This window comes from Entelurus aequoreus, linkage group LG27 (assembly GCF_033978785.1).
Source record: "Entelurus aequoreus isolate RoL-2023_Sb linkage group LG27, RoL_Eaeq_v1.1, whole genome shotgun sequence".
NCBI classification, from domain to species: domain Eukaryota; kingdom Metazoa; phylum Chordata; class Actinopteri; order Syngnathiformes; family Syngnathidae; genus Entelurus; species Entelurus aequoreus.
In genome coordinates this window covers 2,773,075-2,798,493 of record NC_084757.1, presented here as the reverse complement: position 1 = coordinate 2,798,493, position 25,419 = coordinate 2,773,075, and the positions used below count along the sequence as shown (strand labels likewise).

The window sequence follows — 25,419 nt, the reverse complement described above, 5'->3', positions numbered from 1 at the left end:
ATAAATTTCTATATTACTTAAAATAAAACTTTTTATTTTTATTTATTTTAATAAAATTCTACCCAAACATTTAATAAAGTCAAATACAAATAAGACTTTAAGAGAAGTATTAGACACTTATTTTTTTCTAAATTAAATGTGTACAGCAGATTTAGATTATTTACATCCACTATATGATTTGTCTGAGTGGCTGGACAGGACGGATTGAAAATAAATGAGAACAAATTTTTTTTTAAAAATACAAAAATAAAAATCTATTATTTTTTTTTATTTTTAATTTTTTTTAATTTTTTTAATAGAACTTCCAACTTTTAACTCTTGAGTTTTTTCTTGAATTCAGTCGTGTTTCTCACTTTCGTTATCAAAGTGCTGGCACTCGCAACTTTCTTTGGTCCCCTGGTGGATGATTTTGCCTGGAGAACGCAGTAAAAAAAAAAATAAAAAAAAAAGTGCAGACACTGAATCGCCAAGACGTGAATTATTTGTTTGCACGCTGATTTGTTTCTGCGCGCAAACGGACCCGTTTGTTACTTGCAACGTTTGATTGTACAAAAACAGTTTTTGGTAAAAAAAAAAAAAGGAATCTCAGTCATACCCCAAAACCGGAGGGTCCGATTCTTTTCGTGCCAAAGTCGCCTTTCCCCCCCGCCTCCGTGTCTGTATATACTGCTGCAGGAAAATGTTGGTATACATTGTGGTTGTCTACTGGCCGCGTGTTAAATGTTGTTTTTTCATCACCCAGAAAGTTGGCAGCAAATTTAAACACACAAAAAAAATGTCTGTGCTGAATTATGTGCGCAGCCTCTTTCTCGTCGGAGTGCACGCCGCTGATTGCACAAACGTGTTTTTGGGGGGATTTTGCCAACAAGGAAAGACATCCAAGTTGTGTTTGTGTTGCAGACCACTGGACCCTCCACCGTGTCCACCCCCAGCGCCCCGGTGACGGGCTACAGGCGCATGGTCATACCCACCCAGCCGCCTCTCACCGCCACCAAGAAGTCCACGCCCAAACCTCAGGCGCTGGGCAGCGGCGGCGGCTCGTACACGCTCCCGGCCAAGCTCCATCATCAAAGCCCGGCGGCGTCTCAGCCGGTGGCCGCCTCCTACGCCACCGCCTCCACGCCCAGCCAGCCCACCTTCAACGTCCAGGTGCGGTCGGCCCAGCCCAGCCCGCAGCACCAGGCGCCCGGTGGGCAGAACCTCGGCCAGCAGCAGCAGCAGCCGCCGCGTGGCCCCGCCCAGGTGCAGTACGCCCAGCCCAAAGGACCCGACTTCGCCTACGGGCCGCCTCAGCCCGGCTTCTCCCCGCCGACTCAGGGCGGCTACCAGGAGCAGCACCAGCAGGGCCTCAGGAGGGCCGACCCCTACCAGGCGGCAGGACCCAAGAAGACCTACATCACGGACGAGCCGCAGAACCTGACCCCGTACATGTCTGGACCTGTGGTCCCACCAAAGGTAAGAAAGAACACTCACTGTGAGGGACGTTTGTCTGTTCCAGAGTCAAACTGTGGCCATTGAATGCTGTATGGGTGAGGGGGCGGGGTGGATTAGCATCTCATTTGCATATACGCCCATAACGCAGGTGGAGGTGAGGAACTCTCAGGTCGCTTCTTGAAAACTGAATCCTCCAGGTGTGAATCTTTGATTCCTTGGGTGAGGATTCCACTGAGTCGATTCTCGATTCAACTCGATTCTCTCACCGTATTATTTGGTATGAACATCTTCAAAACAGGTTAACATCTTATAAATAGGGATGTCCGATAATGGCTTTTTGCCGATATCCGATATTCCGATATTGTCCAACTCTTTAATTACCAATACCGATATCAACCGATATATGCAGTCGTGGAATTAACACATTATTATGCCTAATTTGGACAACCAGGTATGGTGAAGATAAGGTACTTTTTTTAAAAAATTAGTAAAATAAGATAAATAAATTAAAAACATTTTCTTGAACAAAAAAAGAAAGTACAACAATATAAAAACAGTTACATAGAAACTAGTAATGAATGAAAATGAGTCAAATTAACGGTTAAAGGTTAGTACTATTAGTGGAGCAGCAGCACGCACAATCATGTGTGCTTACGGACTGTATCCCTTGCAGACTGTATTGATATATATTGATATATAATGTAGGAAGCACAATATTAATAACAGAAAGAAACAACCCTTTTTTTGGGTTGGTGCACTAATTGTAAGTGTATCTTGTGTTTTTTATGTTGATTTAATTTTAAAAAACAAAACAAAAACAAAAAAACGATACCAATAATAAAAAAAACGATACCGATAATTTCTGATATTACATTTTAACGCATATATTATCGAACATCTCTACTTATAAACATCATTTCAAAAACTGATTGTGATTAAAAAGAATTAGATTTACATATTTTTCGAATCGATTTTTGAAAATGATGAATCGACTGAGAAGAATGTGACTCGATTGTTTTGTGCGCCCCTACTAAGCGACAAAGTCGCTAAGTTGGCAACACTGATCCCTCCTGCTACGTCTTCTTATTCTCTGGCAGACCAGGTGTGTTCAGAATCCGAGTAACGATGCCATCTAGTGTTCATAGTCCAGTAGGATTCAAACCCATTTTTGCAATGTATTATTTGGTCTAAACTACATTTATTTTTTATTTTCTTTCTATAGATTTTTTTAAACCTTATGAATCAATTTAGGGTGTGAATGGTAAATTGAGTCACCCAAGGAATCCATCCGGTTCCTTGGGTGACTATTCAAATGAGTCGATTCTCAATTCAACCCGATTCTCTCACTGTATTATTTGGTATGAACATTTTCCAAACAGGTTAGAAAAGCTCCTTCTGGTTGGCTTATAAGCATCATTTCAAAAAGTGATTTTGATTTTTTTAATTTAATTTTAATTTTAATTTTATTTTTTAATTTTTTATTTGTTTTTAAATTTAAAAAAAATTAAAAAAAGAAATAAAACAAACAAAAAATTTAAAAAAATAAAATGCATTTATTTTGTATTTTCTTTCTATAGATTTTTTAACCTTATGAATCGATTTAAGAATGTGAATACATTTTTTTGTGCACCCCTACTAAATATAGCGACAAAGTCACTAAGTTGGCAACACTGATCCCTCCTGCTACATCTTCTTATTCTCTGGCAGACCAGGTGTGTTAAGAATGAGAGTAACGATGCCATCTACTGTTCATAGTCCGTCATGACTCACGCTACTCAACATCTGGGAGTTATTCTGCACACTTTTTTAAAAATGACTGATTCAGAGTAAATTTTGGATTCAAACCCATTTTTGCAATGTATTATTTGGTCTAAAATCAATTAATTTAGAGTAAATTTTGGATTCAAACCGATTTTTGCAATGTATTATTTGGTCTAAAATGCATTTATTTTATTTTATTTTATTTTTTTTATTTTTTTTTATTTTTTTTTTTTTTTTAAATTAAAAAAAATAAATTAAAATAAATTCAAAAAAATAAAAAAAATAAAATGCATTTATTTTGTATTTTCTTTCTATAGATTTTTTAACCTTATGAATCGATTTAAGAATGTGAATACATTTTTTTGTGCACCCCTACTAAATATAGCGACAAAGTCACTAAGTTGGCAACACTGATACCTCCTGCTACGTCTTCTTATTCTCTGGCAGACCAGGTGTGTTCAGAATCAGAGTAACGATGCCATCTACTGTTCATAGTACAGTAGGATTCAATCCCATTTTTGCAATGTATTATTTTGTCTAAAATCAATTATTTTAGAGTAAATTTTGGATTCAAACCGATTTTTGCAATGTATTATTTGGTCTAAAATACATTTATTTTTTATTTACTTTCTATATATTTTTTTAACCTTATGAATGGATTTAAGGATGTGAATTGATTTTTTTGTGCACCCCTACTAAATATAGCGACAAAGTCACTAAGTTGGCAACACTGGTCCCTCCTGCTACGTCTTCTTATTCTCTGGCAGACCAGGTGTGTTAAGAATCACAGTGTGGAGGGGGGTGTGGCCTGCGGGCCTGCAGCGGAACGGGGTGTGCCAGGACCGGCCCCGAAGTCAGCGACAGGTGCGTAGATGGCCCAGGTGAGCCTCGGGGTAGGCGTCAAAACGTGTCCGGTCCTGGCACACCCCGTTCCGCTGCAGGCCCGCAGGCCACGCCCCCCTCCACACAAGAGTTTCCACGCCATCTACTGTTCATAGTACAGCAAGACTCGCGCTCGTCAAAAAGCCGGGAGTTGTTCCTCACACTTTCCCGCCACTTTGACGGCGGCGGTAAAGCACTCTCACTAGGCTTGTGGAGGTGTCCTGCATGTCCGGTTCTCGTCTCCTGTGGCGAATACTTTTTCTTTTTTTTTTCTTTTTTTTTTGTATTTAATTAATGTATTTAATTTGATTCAAATAATTACTAAAAAAAAAAAGATTAATTATGAAAAAAAAAAAAATTAATTAATTCAATTTGATACAAATAATTACTAAAAAAAAAGATTTAATAATTATGAAAAAAAATAATTTGATTAATTAATTAATTCAATTTTATACAAATAATTACTAAAACAATTATTAATTATTATGAAAAAAATATTTAATTAATTAATTAATTCAATTTGATACAAATAATTACTAAAAAATTATTAATTATGAAAAAAATAATTTAATTAATTCAATTTGATACAAATAATTACTAAAAAAATGATGAATTATTATGAAAAAAATTATTTAATTCATAAATTCAATTTGATACAAATAATTACTAAAACAATTATTAATTATTATGAAAAAATAATTTAATTAATTAATTAAATTTGATGCAAATAATTACTAAAAAAATGATTAATTATTATGAAAAAAATTATTTAATTCATTTAAGCATGACACAACAAACACTGTCTTTCCCTTGAATGTGTAGACATGTTGATTGTATTGTTATGCAACACAGTACTGAAATATATCCATCCCATCATGCCAGTATCGATCCAATATTGATACCACCCTGCTGTCAACAGCAATACTTTTTTTTCTTCTTTTTCTTCCACTTGTATTTAATTAATTAATTCAATTTGATACAAATAATTACTAAAAAATATTATGATAACAATTATTTAATTAATTAATTAATTCAATTTGATACAAATAATTACTAAAAAAAAGATTAATTATTATGAAAAAAACAATTTAATGAATTAATTAATTCAATTTGATACAAATAATTACAAAAAAAAAGATGAATTATTATGAAAAAAATAATCTAATTCATTTAAGCATAACACAACAAACAGTCTTTCCCTTGAATGTGTAGAAATGCTGATTATATTGTTGTGCAACACAGTACTGAAATATATCCATCCCATCATGCCAGTATCGATCCAATATTGATACCACCCTGCTGTCAACAGTAATACTTTTTTTCTTTTTTCCACTTGTATTTAATTAATTAATTTAATTTGATACAAATAATTACTAAAAAAGATTATGAAAAAAATAATTTAATTCATTAATTAATTAATTCAATTTCATACAAATAATTACTGAAAAAAAAAGATTAATTTTGAAAAAAAACGATTTAATTTATTAATTAATTAATTTAATTTGATACAAATAATTACAAAAAAAAAGATTATTATGAAAAAAATAATTTAATTCATTTAAGCATGACACAACAAACACTGTCTTTCCCTTGAATGTGTAGAAATGTTGATTATATTGTTATGCAACACCGTACTGAAATATATCCATCCCATCATGCCAGTATCGATCCAATATTGATACCACCCTGCTGTCAACAGTAATACTTTCTTTTTCTTTTTTCCACTTGTATTTAATTAATTAATTCAATTTGATACAAATATTTACGGAAAAAAAAAGATTAATTATTATGAAAACAATAATTTAATCCATTAATTAATTCATTCAATTTGATACAAATAATTACTAAAAAAATAATAAATTATTATGAAAAAAATAATTTAATTCATAAATTAATTCAATTTGATACAAATAATTACTAAAAAAATTATTAATTATTATGAAAAAAATTATTTAATTAATTAATTAATGAATTCAATTTGATACAAATAATTACTAAAAAAATTATTAATTATTATGAAAAAAATAATCTAATTCATTCAAGCATGACACAACAAACACTGTATTTCTTTTGAATGTGTAGAAATGTTGATTATATTGTTATGCAACACAGTACTGAAATATATCCATCCCATCATGCCAGTATTGATCCAATATTGATACCACCCTGCTGTCAATAGTAATACTTTTTTTCTTATTTTTTTTTTCATTTGTATTTAATTAATTCAATTTGATACAAATAATTACTAAAAAAAAAAGACAAATTATTATGAAAAAAATAATTTAATTAATTAATTAATTAATTCAGTTTGATACAAATAATTACTAAAAATGATTAATTATGAACAAAATAATTTAATTCATAAATTAATTAATTCAATTTGATACAAATAATTACTAAAAAAATGTCAATTATTATGAAAAAAATAATTTAATTCATTAATTAATTAATTCAATTTGATACAAATAATTACAAAAAAAAAGATTAATTATTATGAAAAAAATAATCTAATTCATTCAAGCATGACACAACAAACACTGTCTTTCCTTTGAATGTGTAGAAATGTTGATTATATTGTTATGCAACACAGTACTGAAATATATCCATCCCATCATGCCAGTATCGATCCAATATTGATACCACCCTGCTGTCAATAGTAATACTTTTTTCCCCCTTGTATTTAATTAATTAATTCAATTTGATACAAATAATTACTAAAAAAAATGATTAATTATTATGAAAAAAATAATTTAATTAATTAATCAATTCAATTTGATACAAATAATTACTAAAAAAATGATTAATTATTATGAAAAAAATAATTTAATTCATTAATTAATTCATTCAATTGGATACAAATAATTACTAAAAAAAAGTATTAATTATTATGAAAAAAATAATTTAATTAATTAATTAATTAATTGAATTTGATACAAATAATTACTAAAAAAATGTTATTAATTATTATGAAAAAAATAATTTAATTCATTAATAATTCAATTTGATACAAATAGTTACTAAAAAAATGATTAATTATTATGAAAAAAATAATTTAATTCATTTAAGCATGACACAACAAACACTGTCTTTCCCTTGAATGTGTAGAAATGTTGATTATATTGTTATGCAACACAGTACTGAAATATATCCATCCCATCATGCCAGTATCGATCCAATATTGATACCACCCTGCTGTCAATAGTAATACTTTTTTTTTTCTTTTTTTTTTTCATTTGTATTTAATTAATTTATTCAATTTGATACAAATAATTACTAAAAAAAAAGATAAATTATTATTTTAAAAAATATTTTAATTAATTAATTAATTAATTCAGTTTGATACAAATAATTACTAAAAAAATGATTTATTATGAACAAAATAATTTAATTAATAAATTAATTAATTCAATTTGATACAAATAATTACTAAAAAAAATAGTTAATTATTATGAAAAAATAATTTAATTAATTAATTCAATTTGATACAAATAATTACAAAAAAAAGATTAATTATTATGAAAAAAATAATCTAATTCATTTAAGCATGACACAACAAACACTGTCTTTCCTTTGAATGTGTAGAAATGTTGATTATATTGTTATGCAACACAGTACTGAAATATATCCATCCCATCATGCCAGTATCGATCCAATATTGATACCACCCTGCTGTCAATAGTAATAATATATGTATGTATCGACCTGCCCACCGCTAACACTTGTGTTTGATGAAGAAGTGTGTGTGTGTGTGTGTGTGTGTGTGTGTGTGTGTGTGTGTGTGTGTGTGTGTGTGTGTGTGTGTGTGTGTGTGTGTGTGTGTGTGTGTGTGTGTGTGTGTGTGTGTGTGTGTGTGTAAGTGTGTGTGTGTACCGTGGGGGGGGCGCGCTTGTCCTCTTTCATTGCGATGCATAGAATAAACTGTTGTGTTAACCTTTATGAATTTTTGAAAGATCAGGTCTGTTGGGAGCGCGGCGCCATCACACTCCATTTGTCGGAGAGAAAAAGGCATCTTCTGGAGTATTTATCTCCTCGCTTAAGGCTCCGTCGCAGGATTTCTCTCTTGTTTGTTTTTGGGGTGGAGTGCGGAGATGAAAGATGCCTTTTTTACTTGATAACACTTTCCACTTCAGGCTGAGACGTAATCCTCCTTTTTACACGGCCACGTCGCGGAAACCACGGCTGTTAAAGCCACACCACCACGTTTTGCTGCCAGCACAAGTGGGCAAACGCCACACTCGGCCGATACCAATACCGATACTGATCCCATGTGGCAACTGTAAATCAAATGTGCTGTGGAACCTCCATTTACAAACTTAGTCGGTTCCCGAAAAGGGTTCGTAAATATAAAAGTTTGTATAGTGAATCACTTCCTTTATTTTCTTCAAAAGAAACAATGTCAATTTGAATAATTGGTTCCAGCCTGGACAAAAGTCCATATTTTAGTGAAGGTTTGTACACTTTGAACACAATTTAAAGTACTATACATTACTGTGTACAGTGGAACCTCGATTTACAAACTTCGCTGGTTCGCGAAAAGGGTTTGTAAATTTTAAAAGTTTGTATAGTGAATCACCCCCCACCATCCCCAAAAGAAACAATGTAAATATGAATAATTGGTTCCAGCCTTGACAAAAGTCCATATTTTAGTAAGGTTTGCACACTTTGAACACAATATAAAGTACTGTACAGTACTGTGTACAGTTAAACCTCGATTTAGAAACGTAATTGGTTCCCAAAAAGGGTTCATATATTTCACTTTAAAAAAAGTTTGTATAGTGAAGCACATGTTTTCAAAAGAAACAATGTAAATATGAATAATTGGTTCCAGCCTGGACAAAAGTCCATATTTTAGTGAAGGTTTGTACACTTTGAACACAATATAAAGTACTGTACAGTACTGTGGAACCTCGATTAACAAACTTAGCTGGTTCACGAAAAGGGTTTGTAAATATAAAAGTTTATATAGTGAATCACTTCCTTTTTTTTCTTCAAAAGAAACAATGTCAATATGAATAATTGGTTCCAGCCTGGACAAAAGTCCATATTTTAGTGAATGTTTATACACTTTGAACACAATATAAAGTACTATACAGTACTGTGTACAGTGGAACCTCGATTTACAAACTTAGTTGGTTCTCGAAAAGGGTTTGTAGATAGAAAAGTTTGTAAAGTGAAGCACATGATTTCAAAAGAAACAATGTAAATATGAAAGATTGGTTCCAGCCTGGACAAAAGTCCGTATTTTAGTGAAGGTTTCAACACAATATAAAGTACTAGACAGTACTGTGTGCAGTTGAACCTCGATTTACAAACTTTGTTGTTTCCTCGTAAAGGGTTTGTAGATAGAAAAGTTTGTATAGTGAAGCAATTTTTTCCCCAAAAGAAACAATGTAAATATGAATAATTGGTTCCAGCCTGGACAAAAGTCCATATTTTAATGAATGTTTATACACTTTGAACACAATATAAAGTACTATACAGTAATGTGTACAGTGGAACATCGATTTACAAACTTAGTTGCTTATCGAAAAGGGTTTGTAGATAGAAAAGTTCGTATAGTGAAGCACATGTTTTCAAAAGAAACAATGTAAATATGAAAGATTGGTTCCAGCCTGGACAAAAGTCCATATTTTAGTGAAGGTTTCAACACAATATAAAGTACTAGACAGTACTGTGTACAGTGGAACCTCGATTTACAAACTTTGTTGTTTCCTCGAAAAGGGTTTGTAGATAAAAAAAAGTTTGTATAGTGAAGCAATTTCTTTTTTCAAAAGAAACAATATAAATATGAATAATTGGTTCCAACCTGGACAAAAGTCCATATTTTAGTGAAGGTTTGTACATTTTAAACACAATATAAAGTACTATATAGTACTGTGTGCCGTGGAACCTCGATTTACAAACATAGCCGGGTTCGCTTGATAGAAACGTTTGTATAGTGAAGCACTTTTTCCCCCCAAAAGAAACAATGTAAATATGAATAATTGGTTCCAGCTTGGACAAAAGTCCATATTTTAGTGAAGGTTTGTACATTTTGAACACAATATAAAGTACTATGTAGTACTGTGTGCCGTGGAACCTCGATTTACAAACCTAGCAGGGTTCGCTTGATAGAAACGTTTGTATAGTGAAGCACTTTTTTCCTTAAGAGAAACAATGTAAATATGAATAATTGGTTCCAGCCTGGACAAAAGTCCATATTTTAGTGAAGGTTTGTTCATTTTAAACACAATATAAAGTACTATTTATTACTGTGTACAGTGAAACCTCGATTTACAAACCTAGCCGGGTTCGCTTGATAGAAAAGTTTGTATAGTGAAGCAATTTTTTTTTCAAAAGAAACAATGTAAATATGAATAATTGGTTCCAGCTTGGACAAAAGTCCATATTTTAGTGAAGGTTTGTACATTTTGAACACAATATAAAGTACTATGTAGTACTGTGTGCCGTGGAACCTCGATTTACAAACCTAGCAGGGTTCGCTTGATAGAAACGTTTGTATAGTGAAGCACTTTTTTCCCTTAAAAGAAACAATGTAAATATGAATAATTGGTTCCAGCCTGGACAAAAGTCCATATTTTAATGAAGGTTTGTTCATTTTAAACACAATATAAAGTACTATTTATTACTGTGTACAGTGAAACCTCGATTTACTAACCTAGCCGGGTTCGCTTGATAGAAACGTTTGTATAGTGAAGCACTTTTTCCCCCCAAAAGAAACAATGTAAATATGAATAATTGGTTCCAGCGTGGACAAAAGTCCATATTTTAGTGAAGGTTTGTACATTTTGAACACAATATAAAGTACTATGTAGTACTGTGTGCCGTGGAACCTCGATTTACAAACCTAGCAGGGTTCGCTTGATAGAAACGTTTGTATAGTGAAGCACTTTTTTCCCTTAAAAGAAACAATATAAATATGAATAATTGGTTCCAGCCTGGACAAAAGTCCATATTTTAGTGAAGGTTTGTACACTTTGAACACAATATAAAGTACTATGTAGTACTGTGTACAGTGGAACTTCGATTTACAAACTTTGTTGTTTCCTCGTAAAGGGTTTGTAGATAGAAAAGTTTGTATAGTGGAGCAATTTTTTTTTTCAAAAGAAACAATGTAAATATGAATAATTGGTTCCAGCTTGGATAAAAGTCCATATTTTAGTGAAGGTTTGTACATTTTGAACACAATATAAAGTACTATGTAGTACTGTGTGCCGTGGAACCTCGATTTACAAACCTAGCAGGGTTCGCTTGATAGAAACGTTTGTATAGTGAAGCACTTTTTTCCCTTAAAAGAAACAATGCAAATATGAATAATTGGTTCCAGCCTGGACAAAAGTCCATATTTTAGTGAAGGTTTGTACACTTTGAACACAATATAAGGTACTATGTAGTACTGTGTACAGTGGAACTTCGATTTACAAACTTTGTTGTTTCCTCGTAAAGGGTTTGTAGATAGAAAAGTTTGTATAGTGAAGCAATTTTTTTTTTCAAAAGAAACAATGTAAATATGAATAATTGGTTCCAGCCTGGACAAAAGTCCATATTTTAGTGAAGGTTTGTACATTTTAAACACAATATAAAGTACTATACATTACTGTGTACAGTGGAACCTCGATTTACCAACCTAGCAGGGTTCGCTTGATAGAAACGTTTGTATAGTGAAGCACTTTTTTACCCCAAATGAAACAATGTAAATATGATTAATTGGTTCCAGCTTGGACAAAAGTCCATATTTTAGTGAAGGTTTGTACATTTTGAACACAATATGAAGTACTATACATTACTGTGGAACCTCGATTTACAAACCTAGACGGTTTTTCGAGCAGGGTTCGCAAATAGAAAAGTTTGTATAGTGAAGCACTTTTTTTTTTCCAAATAAATTCCCACATTTTTCAACCTATTCAAACCACTCCGCTCATCCTGGACATTCAAACTAACACTTTCCTAAGTTCCAAACCAAATTCTGGGTTTTCCTGGAAATTCCAACTATTCTTACATCCATACTACATCCTGTCAGCATTTCAGTTCAACTTCAGCATCGCAGCATTCTCACCAGTTCCTTCATGAATTGCCTGATGGAGTTAGAAGGCGTAGTTTGATGGAAAACCAAATGTCTTCTGTAGCGGCGCAACAATAAAACGTCTTCGTTTGACCACAAATGGAGTTTTGCGGAGGTGAAAAAGCGAGATATTTCAGGCGTGTAGCGAAACCTTGCAAGAATCCTGACGGAGCTTTTTATAGGCCGCCTGGTGTCTGAGAATACAAAAACGGGTGCCGTGGAGACGACTATTCTAATCCGAGCGCATCTCAGGAAAGTAGGGAGTTTGCTCACTCAAGGCTTCCTTCCAGCGGCGTCCGCCGGGAGCGAGAGCGGGAGCGGCCCGTCAAGGACCGCACTTTGTTCAACACAAATGAGTTCCAGCGTGAGGGAAAAAGTCTAATTATGTTTGTTCAAAACAAAAATCTACATATTGCTTGAAAGCTCGCTGGAGTCCCGGCGTGCTTTGTAAAAAACAAAAAGGTGGCGTTTAGTGGATTTGTTTGCCTTTGATTCCACATAAAAGCAAATGAGTGTTGTCTATATATAACATGAATCACCTTCCACTGAGGAGCTTCTGTTTTATTACCTCTGCCAAGGAACTTATTTCTTCACTGATAACAAGTAAAACAGTAGAGATGTCCAAATACCCATCATGGGGCCCATACTTGCTGATATCGTAATAAATAAAACATTTAAAGGTGGGATTTTTAAGTAATATCACATTTTTTATGACCAAAGTTCAATATGTTTGAATTGGATTAAAAATTAGTAGGAAAATTATATTTACTAAATGTTTGGTTTTTTTTGTTTTGGAATATTAAATAAAAAAATAAGGCGTCTTTTTTTTAAACTAATGTAATATTTCTGTTTTTGTAGATGTAATGTTCCCAATATTTGTAATTAATAAAATTAATTTAAACATTTTTTTTTTTTAATTTTTTTTTTAAGTTTTGAAGAATTTAATAAAAAATGAAGATGTCTTTTTTTTGTTGATTGTTATATTTGTTTTTGTTGATATAATATTCCCAATATTTGTAATTAATACAATGAAGTACAAACATATTATCAAAATATGCAATACATGTATTGTTACTTTTATTTTTTGGTTATTAATAGCTAATTATTACTGTTAAACAATATATTGAAGTAAATAATATTTACAATTTAAGGTGGGATTTTTATGTTATATTACATTTTTTATTGACCAAAGTTCAATATGTTTGAATTGGATGAAAAATGTGTAGGAAAATCTTTATTTAGTACATTTTTACCTTTTTTTTTTTTAACGTTTTGAAGAATTAAATTAAAAATGAAGGTGTCTTTATTTTTTGATTAATGTAATATTTCTGTTTTTGTTGATATAATGTTCCCAATATTTGTAATTAATAAAATGAAGTGCAAACATATTATCAAAATATGCAATACATGTATTATTACTTTTTTTTGTGGTTATTAATAGGTAATTATTACTGTTAAAAAATATATTGAAGTAAATAATATTTCATTTTTATTACTAATAGCTATGTGTATTTTTATTACCTCTGCCAAGGAAGTTGTGTGTTCACTGATAACAAGTAAAACAGTAAAAAAGTCCAACTGCCCATCACGGGGCCGAAACAGGGGCCGATACTTGCTGATATCGTAATAAATAAAACAATTTAAGGTGGGATTTTTATGTAATATTACATTTTTTATTGACCAAAGTTCAATATGTTTGAATTGGATGAAAAATGTGTAGGAAAATCTTTATTTAGTACATTTTTACCTTTTTTTTTTTTTAAAGTTTTGAAGAATTAAATTAAAAAAGAAGGCGTCTTTTTTTTACATATTAATGTAATATTTCTATTTTTGTTGATATAATGTTCCCAATATTTGTAATTAATAAAATGAAGTATAAACCTATGAAAATATGTAATACATGTATTATTCCTTTTATTTTTTGGTTATTAATTGGTGGGATTTTTATGTAATATTAAATTTTTTGCTGCCCAAAAATTATATTTACTACATTATTTTTTTTTAGTTTTGGAAAATTAAATAAAAAATTAGGGCGTCTTTTAAAAATGTACAAAAGTAGTACAAAAATATTATCAAAATATTTAATACATGTATTATTCCTGGATTATTATGTATTAATAGATCATTATTACTGTTAAACAATATATTGTAGGAAATCATATTTATTTACTACCAACAGCTATGTGTATTTTTATTACCTCTGCCAAGGAAGTTGTGTGTTCACTGATAACAAGTAAAACAACAGAAAAGTCCAAATACCCATCATGGGACAGAAACAGGGGCCGATACTTGCTGATATTGTAATAAATAAAACAATTAAAGGTGGGATTTTTATGTAATATTACATTTTTTACTGACCAAAATTCAATATGTTTTAATGGGATTAAAAATTTGTAGGAAAATCTTTATTTAGTACATTTTTACCTTTTTATTTTATTTTTTTGAAGTTTTGAAGGATTAAATTAAAAATGAAGGCATCTTTTTTATATATTAATGTAATATTTCTGTTTTTGTTGATATGTTCCCAATATTTGTAATTAATAAAATGAAGTATAAACATATCAAAATATGTAATACATGTATTATTGCTTTTTTTGGGTTATTAATAGATAATTATTACTGTTGAACAATATATTGAAGTAAATAATATTTCATTTTTATTACTAATAGCCATGTGTATTTTTATTACCTCTGCCAAGGAAGTTGTGTGTTCACTGATAACAAGTAGAACAGTCTCAATACCCATCATGGGACCGAAACTGGGGCCGATACTTGCTGATATCGTAATAAATAAAATAATTAAAGGTGGGATTTTTAAGTAATATTAAATTTTTTATTGACCAAAGTACAATATGTTTGAATTGGATTAAAAATTAGTAGGAAAATTATATTTACTAAATTATTTTTTTGTTTTTGTTTTGGTAAATTAAATAAAAAATATAAAAATAAAATAATTAAAGGTGGGATTTTTAAGTAATATTACATTTTTTATTGACCAAAGTACAATATGTTTGAATTGGATTAAAAATGAGTAAGAAAATCTTAATTTAGTACATTTGAATTTTAGTTTTTTTGTTTTGTAGAATTAAATTTAAAATGAAGGCCTCTTTTTTTCAAATTAATGTAATATTTCTGTTTTTTTCTTTAATGTAATATTCCCAATATTTGTAATTAATGAAATGAAGTACAAAAATATTATCAAAACATGTAATACATGTGTTATTCCTTTTATTTTGGGGTTATTAATAGACCGTTATTACTGTTAAACATGTTTTTAGTAACGATAGTAATCACCATGAAAGTGTAAAAAGAAGCTAGGTTTTTGCAGTACGTCGTTAAAGCGACAATGTTTGTCCTCGGTCATGTCAAAGGCACCAGAAAAGCCAAATAAAAAGCAAAGTGCTTTGTTGCCTCATGGGTGTTGTTGATGCGAGTGCACACTCGGTCCGGTCAGCCTCAGTAGATCACCGGCGTTCGCGCCACAAGCGCTCGTAAATAATCAGGCCGGCGCGGCGGCTAAATAATTTCCCAGATCGATATCTGTCACCGAGGCTCCGTCGGCCCCGGCCGCTGCAGAAGTGTCCGTGCTGTTTGGTGAGCGCGTGGATCTGATGATGTTCAAACCAGTGCTCTGATGATATTAAAACCAGTGCTCTGATGATATTAAAACCAGTGCTCTGATGATATTAAAACCAGTGCTCTGATGATATTAAAACCAGTGCTACTTCATCGCTGTAGGTGCACACGCAATAAATACGTCTTATTGTTTGTCGTCCAGGTTGCCGTTTGCATTTTTCTACGACATCACCACAAACAACAAGAACCAAGCCGCTGGAATAAATCTGACACTGCCAATGTTTGACATATGTAAAACGAAGTAGTTTTTTGAACTGGAAAAATTCCCGGTTTTCCTGAAATTCCTGGAATCCCTTAATAGCATTTCTCAATTCAACATGTTACTACTTCATCATTTCTTGACCGATTTGAAAAATTTCAACATCCAACCATTTCGACTCATTCACAACATTCAAGTCTTTTAACATTTTCCCCAAAGTTTTCTCGAAATTCCCAAATTTCCATGAAATTCCCTTTGAAATGAATGGAACATTTTTCAGTGTTCCACATTTTTGTATTTTATTTTATTATTTTCAAACTGTTCCAACTTCAAAATATTCACCCTGTTCAAAATGGTGTGCTCTCCTATAACAAAAAAAAAAAAATTCCCGTATTTCCAAGAATTCCCCTTTTTCAGTAACATTTTCCCCATTCAAAATAAATTGTCCATTTTTTTAACTTCCACAATTCCCACATTTTTCAACCTATTCAAACCATTCCACTTTCAACACATTCAATTCATCCTGGAAATTCAAACCATAATTTTTCCAAGTTATAAAAAAATTCCAGGAATTCACAGAATTCCCTTTTTTTCAGACCCTTTTTGGACCCTTTTTTCTGTCGACTATTCCTTCCATATTTTTTAACGCATTTCAACCGTTCCACCGTCAAAACATTCTTCTTAATCAGGACAAAAAACAAAGTTGTTTTTTGAACTGGAAAAATTCCCGGTTTTCCTGAAATTCCTGGAATTCCTTAATACCATTTCTCAATTCAACATGTTACTACTACTTTTTATTTTTATAGTAACTTATGTAATATTTAAGTGGTTTAGCTTTAATGTTCAATAATTTGTCTGAATTGTAATAAAACACAGTCCAAAAAAAATCAATGAAAAAAAATAATAAAGGCAGCATTTTTTTATTCTTAAAATATTTAATATATTTATTGGGGGAATTTGACTGTTATACAACAAAATACGTGATAAGTAAATATTAATGTTCAACAATATATTGAATCAAATTAATACTTAATTGACTACATTTTACAAATAGCAATGTGGGTCTGATCAAATAAAAAAGTACCAACATTTGATAATCATAAAGGGAGAATTGTAGAATTTTAAAAATATGTAAAATTACAATTTTGAAAATATTTGCGGTAACAATTGCCAATGCCAATAATTATTTTCTTTTTTATGATGTAATATTTGCTTTTTATTGACAAACATTTGTTAAAATATTGTATGTGTAGTAAATAATTTAAAGGTGGATTTGATTTTTTTTAACATATAGTATGGAATGCAATTATTTGTAATTAACCAATCATAATAAAACAGTACAATTTTATTTTTATTTAGTACATTTTTAATTTTTTTTCTAAGTTTTGAAGAATTTAATAAAAAAAAAGTTATATATTCAAAAAATTAATGCAATATTTCTGTTATTTTGTTTGTTTGTTTTTTGATGTAATGTTCCCAATATTTGAAAGATGAGGATAAAAAACAAAACAAAGGCAGCATTTTTTATTCTTAAAATATTTTATGTATTTTTTGGGTGAATTTGACTTGTATACAACAAAATAACAAGTGATATATAATTATTACTGTTAAATATATTGAATCAAATTAATATTTCCTTTTTTAATTGACTACGTCTAATCAAATAAAAAAAGTACCAACATTTGATAATCATAAAGGGAGAATTGTAGAATTAAAAAATATGTAAAATTAAAATTTTGAAAAGATTTGCAGTAATAAATGCCAATGCCAATAATAATTTTATTTTTTATGATGTAATATTTACTATTTATTGACAAACATTTGTTAAAATATGTGTAGTAAATAATTTAAAGGTGGATTTGATTTGTTTTAATATATAGTATGGAATGTAATTATTTGTAATTAACTAGTTTAAATTATAGTAAAACAGTACAAAAAATGTTTTTATTTAGTACATTTTTAATTTTTTTTCTAAGTTTTAAAAACATTTATAAAAAAAATGGAGGTATCTTTTCAAAAAATGAATGCAATATTTCTGTTTTTGTTTTTTTGTTTTTTTGATGTAATGTTCCCAATATTTGAAAAATGAAGATTAAAAAAACAAAACAAAGGCAGCATTTTTTATTCTTAAAATATTTTATGTATTTTTTGGGTGAATTTGACTTTTATACAACAAAATAACAAGTGATAAATAATTATTACTGTTAAATATATTGAATCAAATTAATATTTCCTTTTTTAACTGACTACGTCTAATCAAATAAAAAAGTACCAACCTTTGATAATCATGAAGGGAAAATTGTAGAATTAAAAAATATGTAAAATTAAATTTTGAAAATATTTGCGGTAACAATTGCCAATGCCAATAATTATTTTCTTTTTTATGATGCAATATTTACTTTTTATTGACAAACATTTGTTAAAATATGTGTAGTAAAATAATTTAAAGGTGGATTTGATTTGTTTTAATATATAGTATGGAATGTAATTGTTTGTAATTAACTAGCTTAAATCATAATAAAACAGTAAAAAAAATGCATTTATTAAATTTTTAAGTTTGTTTCTAAGTTTTGAAGAATTTAATAAAAAATGGTTTCTTTTTTTTTTTTAAATGAATGCAATATTTCTATTTTTTGTTTAGTTTTGTTTTTGATGCAATGTTCCCAATATTTGAAAAATGAGGATAAAAAAATAAATAAAGGCAGAATTTTTTGTTCTTAAAATATTTTATATATTTATTGGGTAAGTTTGACTTTCATACAACAAAATAACAAGTGATAAATAATTTGTTACTGTTAAATATATTGAATGAAATTAATATTTCCTTTTTTAATTGACTGTCTAATCAAATAAAAAAGTACCAACATTTGATAATCATAAAGGGAGAATTGTAGAATTAAAAAATATGTAAAATTAAAAATTTGAAAATATTTGCCGTAATAATTGCCAATGCCAATAATTATTTTGTTTATGATGTAATATTTACTTTTTATTGACAAACATTTGCTAAAATATGTGTAGTAAATAATTTAAAGGTGTATTTAATTTGTTTTAATATATAGTATGGAATGTGATTATTTGTAATTAACTAGTTTAAATTATAGTAAAACAGTAAAAAAAAAAATTTAGTACATTTTTAAGTTTTGTTTTAAGTTTTGAATATTTCTGTTTTTTTTTTTAGTTTAGTTTTTTGATGTAATGTTCCCAATATTTGAAAACAGAGGATAAAAAAAATAACAAAGGTAGCATTTTTGATTCTTAAAATATTTTATATATTTATTGGGTGAATTAGACTTTTATACAACAAAATAAGAAGTGATAAATAATTATTACTGTTAAATATCTTGAATCAAATTAATATTTCCTTGTTTAATTGACTACGTCTAATCAAATCCTGCCTATCTTGACGATTGTATTGTACCATATGTCCCGGCAAGAAATCTGCGTTCAAAGAACTCCGGCTTATTAGTGATTCCCAGAGCCCAAAAAAAGTCTGCGGGCTATAGAGCGTTTTCTATTCGGGCTCCAATACTATGGAATGCCCTCCCGGTAAAAGTTAGAGATGCTACCTCAGTAGAAGCATTTAAGTCTCATCTTAAAACTCATTTGTATACTCTAGCCTTTAAATAGACTCCCTTTTTAGACCTTTTTAGACCAGTTGATCTGCCGTTTCTTTTCTTTTCTTTTCTACTCTGCTCCGGGGTGGACCGCTAGCCTGTCCATCAGATGGGGACATCTCTACGCTGCTGACCCGTCTCCACTCGGGATGGTTCCCGCTGGCCCCACCATGGACTGGACTTTCGCTGATGTGTTGGACTTTCACAATATTATATCAGACCCACTCGACACCGAGGATGTCGTTGTGGCTTGTACAGCCCTTTGAGACACTAGTGATTTAGGGCTATATAAATAAACATTGATTGATTGATTGATTGAAATAAAAAAAGTACCAACATTTGATAATCATAAAGGTAGAATTGTAGAATTAAAATATATGCAAAATTACAATTTTGAAAATATTTGCGGTAATAATTGCCAATGCCAATAATTGTTTGTATTTTTATGATGTTGTGGAGTTTGTAAACAACGAGACAGGAGACGTGAGCGTAGTCGAGGAAGTTTACTAGCTCCAACCTAGCATGTCATACATTCGACAACAACAACGACCTCTCAACCCGGAAGCGGAAGTTGCTAACTCCCGCTCCGCTTCTTCTCTTAAAGCTACAGTGTCCTCTTAGGTGAATGTCTCTCATTATATGGTTTGGGTCACCACACAGGCCCCCCCAGAATTCACCTACACAAAACCCTGCAAAACAGAAAAAGTGCAATTGCATAACAGAAAAACATGACCCTGCAGTAAATGAACAGTAACCAACACAGTGCAAAGTCAATGGGACAACAGGTGACGGGCCGGGGGGAGGACCTTCCGTCCATAACGGCTGTGCTTGACAGGAGGGGAAACAGATGGGCCCGAAACGCGAGCCACAGGTGGAGCTGGGGCCGGAAGAGAGGCAGGCGCAGGGGCCGACCGAGGAGGGCGCCCCCGTCGCGGCGGCAGGGCCACTTGCACCGGCTCCCCAATGTCCACGTGAGCAGGCTTGAGACGGTCTATAGCCACCCGCTCCGGTCTGCCCCCCATGTCTACCACAAAGTTCTTATCCCCCGCCTCCAGGACACGGAAGGGCCCGTCGTATGGAGGCTGCAGCGGGGACCGATGGCTGTCGTGTCTTATGAAGACGTATTTCGCCGATGGCAGATCCTTGGGGACGTAGGACTGGGGAAGGCAGTGTCGAGACGTCGGAACGGGAACGAAGGCGTCAGCAGCGCTCCGGGACGCACTGAGGTGAGAGGCGGGCGACCAGGGAGCCGTAGCAGTCGGAAGGAACGCCCCTGGAACCCGTAGAGGCTCGCCATACACCAGCTCCGCGGCGGATGCCTGGAGGTCCTCCTTAGGGGCTGAACGCAGGCCGAGCATGACCCACGGAAGCCGGTCCACCCAGTCGCCGCCCGTGAGGCTGGCCCGCAGAGCTGCTTTCATGTCCCGATGGAACCGCTCGCACAGTCCGTTGCTCTGCGGGTTGTAGGCAGTAGTGCGGTGGATCTTCATCCCGAGGTGCTCAGCAACCGCAGTCCAGAGCTCAGAGGTAAATTGGGAGCCTCGGTCGCTTGTGATGTCACCAGGCGTGCCAAAACGGGCCACCCAGCAGCCGATGAACGCCCGTGCCACCTCCGCGGCCGTCGTCGAGGACAAGGGGATAGCCTCCGGCCATCTGGTAGCCCTGTCCACAATAGTGAGGAGGAAGGTATAACCACGGGAGGGAGGCAGAGGGCCCACAAGGTCAACATTCACGTGGTCGAACCGCCTCTCTGGAACCACAAACGGCGCCAAAGGGGCTTTGGTATGGCGGTGCACCTTGGCGCGCTGGCACGCCACACACGAGCTGGCCCAGGCTCTAACATCCTTGCGGAGCCCCGGCCAAACAAACTTGACACTCACCATCTTGGTCGAGGCCTTCACCCCAGGATGTGAAAGGCCGTGGACGGTGTCGAAAACCCGGCGCCGCCAGGAAGCAGGCACCAGGGGTCGCGGTTGGCCGGTGGAGACGTCGCAGAGGAGGGTAGTGTTAGCCGCGCCGAACGCCACGTCCTCCAGGCGCAGCGCCGTAGGGCCCGACCGGTAGTCCTGCACGGCCGCGTCCTTGGCCTGGTCCGCTGCCATAGCGGCGTAGTCGAGCCCCAAGTGAACGGAGTTAACAACAGCCCGTGAAAGGCAGTCGGCGACAAAGTTATCCTTGCCAGACACATGTTGTATGTCCGTAGTGAACTCAGAGACCGCCGCGAGATGGCGCTGCTGACGCCCAGACCACGGCTCCGAAGTTTTGGCCATGCAGAACGTCAGCGGTTTGTGGTCCACGAAAGCGGTGAACTGCCGGCCCTCCAACAGGAACCGAAAGTGTCTGGTTGCGAGGAAAAGTCCCAGTAGCTCCCTATCAAAGGTGCTGTACTTGCGCTCATTTTCCCGGAGCTGTTTACTGAAGAACGCCAATGGCTGCCATCCACCAGCCACCCACTGCTCACATACGGCCCCCACGGCATAGTCGGAGGCGTCCGTCGTAAGGGCTATAGGGGCGGCCGGCGACGGGTGAGCTAGCAGCGCAGCATTGGCCAGCGCAGACTTGGCAGCCTCAAAAGCCTCATCCATCTCTGGGGACCAGTCCAACTTGTCCTTAGACTTCTTCCCCCGGTGGGCCCCATAAAGGGGACGCATGACGTGTGCAGCACGAGGCAGGAAACGGTTATAAAAGTTCACCATGCCCAAAAACTCCTGCAAGGCCTGTACAGTAGGGGGACGGGGGAACGCGGCGACAGCCTCAACCCTGTCGGGCAGGGGAACGGCCCCCTGCGGAGTGATGTGGTGCCCGAGGAAGGTGATGGACGACTCCCCGAACTGACACTTGGCTGGGTTGATGATGAGGCCGTGCTCGCTAAGCCTCTCGAACAGCTGCCTGAGGTGTGTCATGTGTTCCTCCACCGACGCGCTGGCCACAAGGATGTCGTCCAAGTACACAAACAAAAATGGCATGTCCCGGAGCACAGAGTCCATAAGACGTTGGAACGTCTGCGCCGCCCCCGTAAGGCCAAACGGCATACGTAAGAACTCGAAGAGCCCGAAGGGTGTGATGACAGCCGTTTTTGGGACATCTCGCGGGTGTACCGGTACCTGGTGGTAGCCTCGCACTAAGTCAATTTTGGAATAGATGGTAGCGCCCGCCAAGTGGGAAGAGAAATCTTGGATGTGCGGTATGGGGTACCGGTCGGGGGTCGTGGCGTTGTTTAGGCGACGGAAGTCTCCGCAAGGGCGCCAACCCCCGCCGGCCTTAGTAACCATATGTAGCGGAGAAGCCCACGGGCTGTCCGAACGGCGGACAATGCCGAGGCGTTCCATCATCGAAAACTCCTCCCTGGCTATTGCGAGCTTGGACGAGTCGAGGCGTCGGGCCCGGGCGTAAACCGGGCGGCCCACAGTGGCGATGTGATGTTCCACACCGTGCTTGGCCACCGCCGAGGAAAAGGTGGGCGTGGTGAGCCCAGGGAAACCGGCGAGCAGGCGTTGGTATGGATCCCCGGTGGCGAGTGTGTTAGCGAGGCACAACGCCCCAGCCCCCCCAAGCGTGCAGGGGTATGACGCAAAAGAGACGGCATCAATCAAGCGACAGTTCTTAATATCCACCAGCAGGTTGAACGCGCAGAGGAAATCCGCACCTAGCAGCGGGGTGGATACAGCAGCCATCACAAAATCCCAACCGAACCGTCGGCCGCCAAAACTAACATCCACGCGCCTGACACCGTACGTCCGAATGGAGGTGCCGTTGGCGGCGTCCATCTGGGGGCCGTGGCTGCCGGTCATCGTGTCCACAGCTTGTGCTGGTAGTATACTGCGTTGCGCACCAGAGTCCACCAGCAGCCGCCGGCCCGACAAGGAGTCCCTGATGAACAACAGCTTGCAGTCACGGCCGGCGCCCATAGCCGCTAACGAGCGCCGGCCCTGGCGTTTCCCTGAATCCTGTAACTGCAGGGTTTGCGACACTGCTTCGCCTTGGCCCCGAACCTGGCATGGTAAAAACAGAGCCCGTCTTCAGGTTGGCGGCGAGCCGTCACCGCAGCCGCGGTGTCCACATAGTCATCCACAGGAGGTGGCGGGACGGCCTGGTGGGGCAGCAGGGCATGCACAAACTGTTGCCGGTTGGCCAGGAAAACCCTGTCCGCCTCAGCGGCCAAAGCACGGTAGTCCTTGGAGGCGGCTAGTGGAGAACTGGCTATCGGTGTGCGTACCGGTGCGGGGAGCTGCCTCAGGAAAATGTGTGTAAACAGAAACGCCGGGTCGGCTGATCCCAGCACAGACAGCATTTTTTCCATCAGTTCAGACGGTTTCCCGTCACCAAGGCCATGTAGGGACAGTAAACGGTCCGCTTTTTCCAGCTCCGACAGCTCAAATAACTTCAGGAGGAAAGTCTTTAAAGCATCGTATTTGCCAGCAGGCGGTGGAGCCTCCAACAGTGTCATCGCTCGCGCCGTCGTTGATGCGTCCAACGCCGCCACTACATGGAAGTACTTCGTAGAATCCTGCGTTATTCCCCTTAGCTGGAACTGGGCTTCCACGTGTTGAAACCACGGCCGTGGGTTATGCTGCCAGAAATCGGGTAACTTCACAGTAGCGGCGTAGATTCCCGCGTTAGCCATGTTGTTGTTAGCAGCAGCTACTCCGTCTGCGGGTACCGCGTCAACCAAATTGTCAGCGCCTTCATTGTCTGACATGCTCGTATTCGTAGTTCGTATTCTCGGGGTCACCAATGTGGAGTTTGTAAACAACGAGACAGGAGACGTGAGCGTAGTCGAGGAAGTTTACTAGCTCCAACCTAGCATGTCATACATTCGACAACAACAACGACCTCTCAACCCGGAAGCGGAAGTTGCTAACTCCCGCTCCGCTTCTTCTCTTAAAGCTACAGTGTCCTCTTAGGTGAATGTCTCTCATTATATGGTTTGGGTCACCACAATGTAATATTTACCTTTTTATTGACAAACATTTGTTAAAATATGTTTAGTAAATAATTTAAAGGTGAATTTGATTTGTTTTAATATACAGTATAATATGGAATGTAATTATTTGTAATTAACTAGTTTAAGTTATAGTAAAACAGTAAAAAAAAATTATTTAGTACATTTCTAAGTTTTGTTCTAAGTTTGGAATATTTCTGTTTTTTGTTTAGTTTAGTTTTTTAATGTAATGTTCCCAATATTTGAAAGATGACGATTAAAAAAAAATAACAAAGGCAGCATTTTTTATTCTTAAAATATTTTATGTATTTATTGGGTGAATTTGACTTTTATACAACAAAATAAGAAGTGATAAATAATTAATACTGTTAAATATATTGAATCAAATTAATATTTCCTTTTTTAATTGACTACGTCTAATCCAAAAAAAAAGTACCAACATTTGATAATCATAAAGGGAGAATTGTAGAATTGAAAATATGTCAAATGTAAATTTTGAAAATATTTGCGGTAACTATTGCCAAAGCCAATAATTATTTTTTTTATGATGTAATATTTACTTTTTATTGACAAACATCTGTTAAAATATGTGTAGTAAATAATTTAAAGGTGGATTTAATTTGTTTTAATATATAGTATGGAATGTAATTGTTTGTAAATAACTAGTTTAAATCATAATAAAACAGTAAAAAAAATATATATTTAGTACATTTTAGTTTTGAAGAATTGAATAAAAAATGAAAGTAACTTTTAAAAAAATTAATACAATATTTCTGTTTTTTGTTTAGTTTTTTTATGTAATGTTCCCAATATTTAAAAAATGAGGTTAAAAAAAATAAAGGCAGCATTTTTTATTCTTAAAATATTTTATAACCCTGAAAGGGAC

At 35.0% G+C, this 25,419-nt stretch overlaps 2 protein-coding genes across 2 annotated transcripts in view; one reads left to right on the top strand and one right to left on the bottom strand.

The window, feature by feature from the left end:
• Positions 1–25,419, top strand: part of LOC133644198 (lipoma-preferred partner homolog) — a 214,474-nt gene that overhangs the window by 76,795 nt on the left and 112,260 nt on the right. The window contains exon 3 of the mRNA XM_062038544.1: positions 901–1,455. Coding sequence (XP_061894528.1) covers positions 958–1,455 — 498 coding nt within the window. The 5' untranslated portion in view covers positions 901–957. The remainder of the gene's footprint in view (positions 1–900; positions 1,456–25,419) is intronic.
• Positions 1–25,419, bottom strand: part of LOC133644195 (tumor protein 63-like) — a 498,490-nt gene that overhangs the window by 429,840 nt on the left and 43,231 nt on the right. The gene's annotated exons all lie outside the window — the stretch shown is intronic.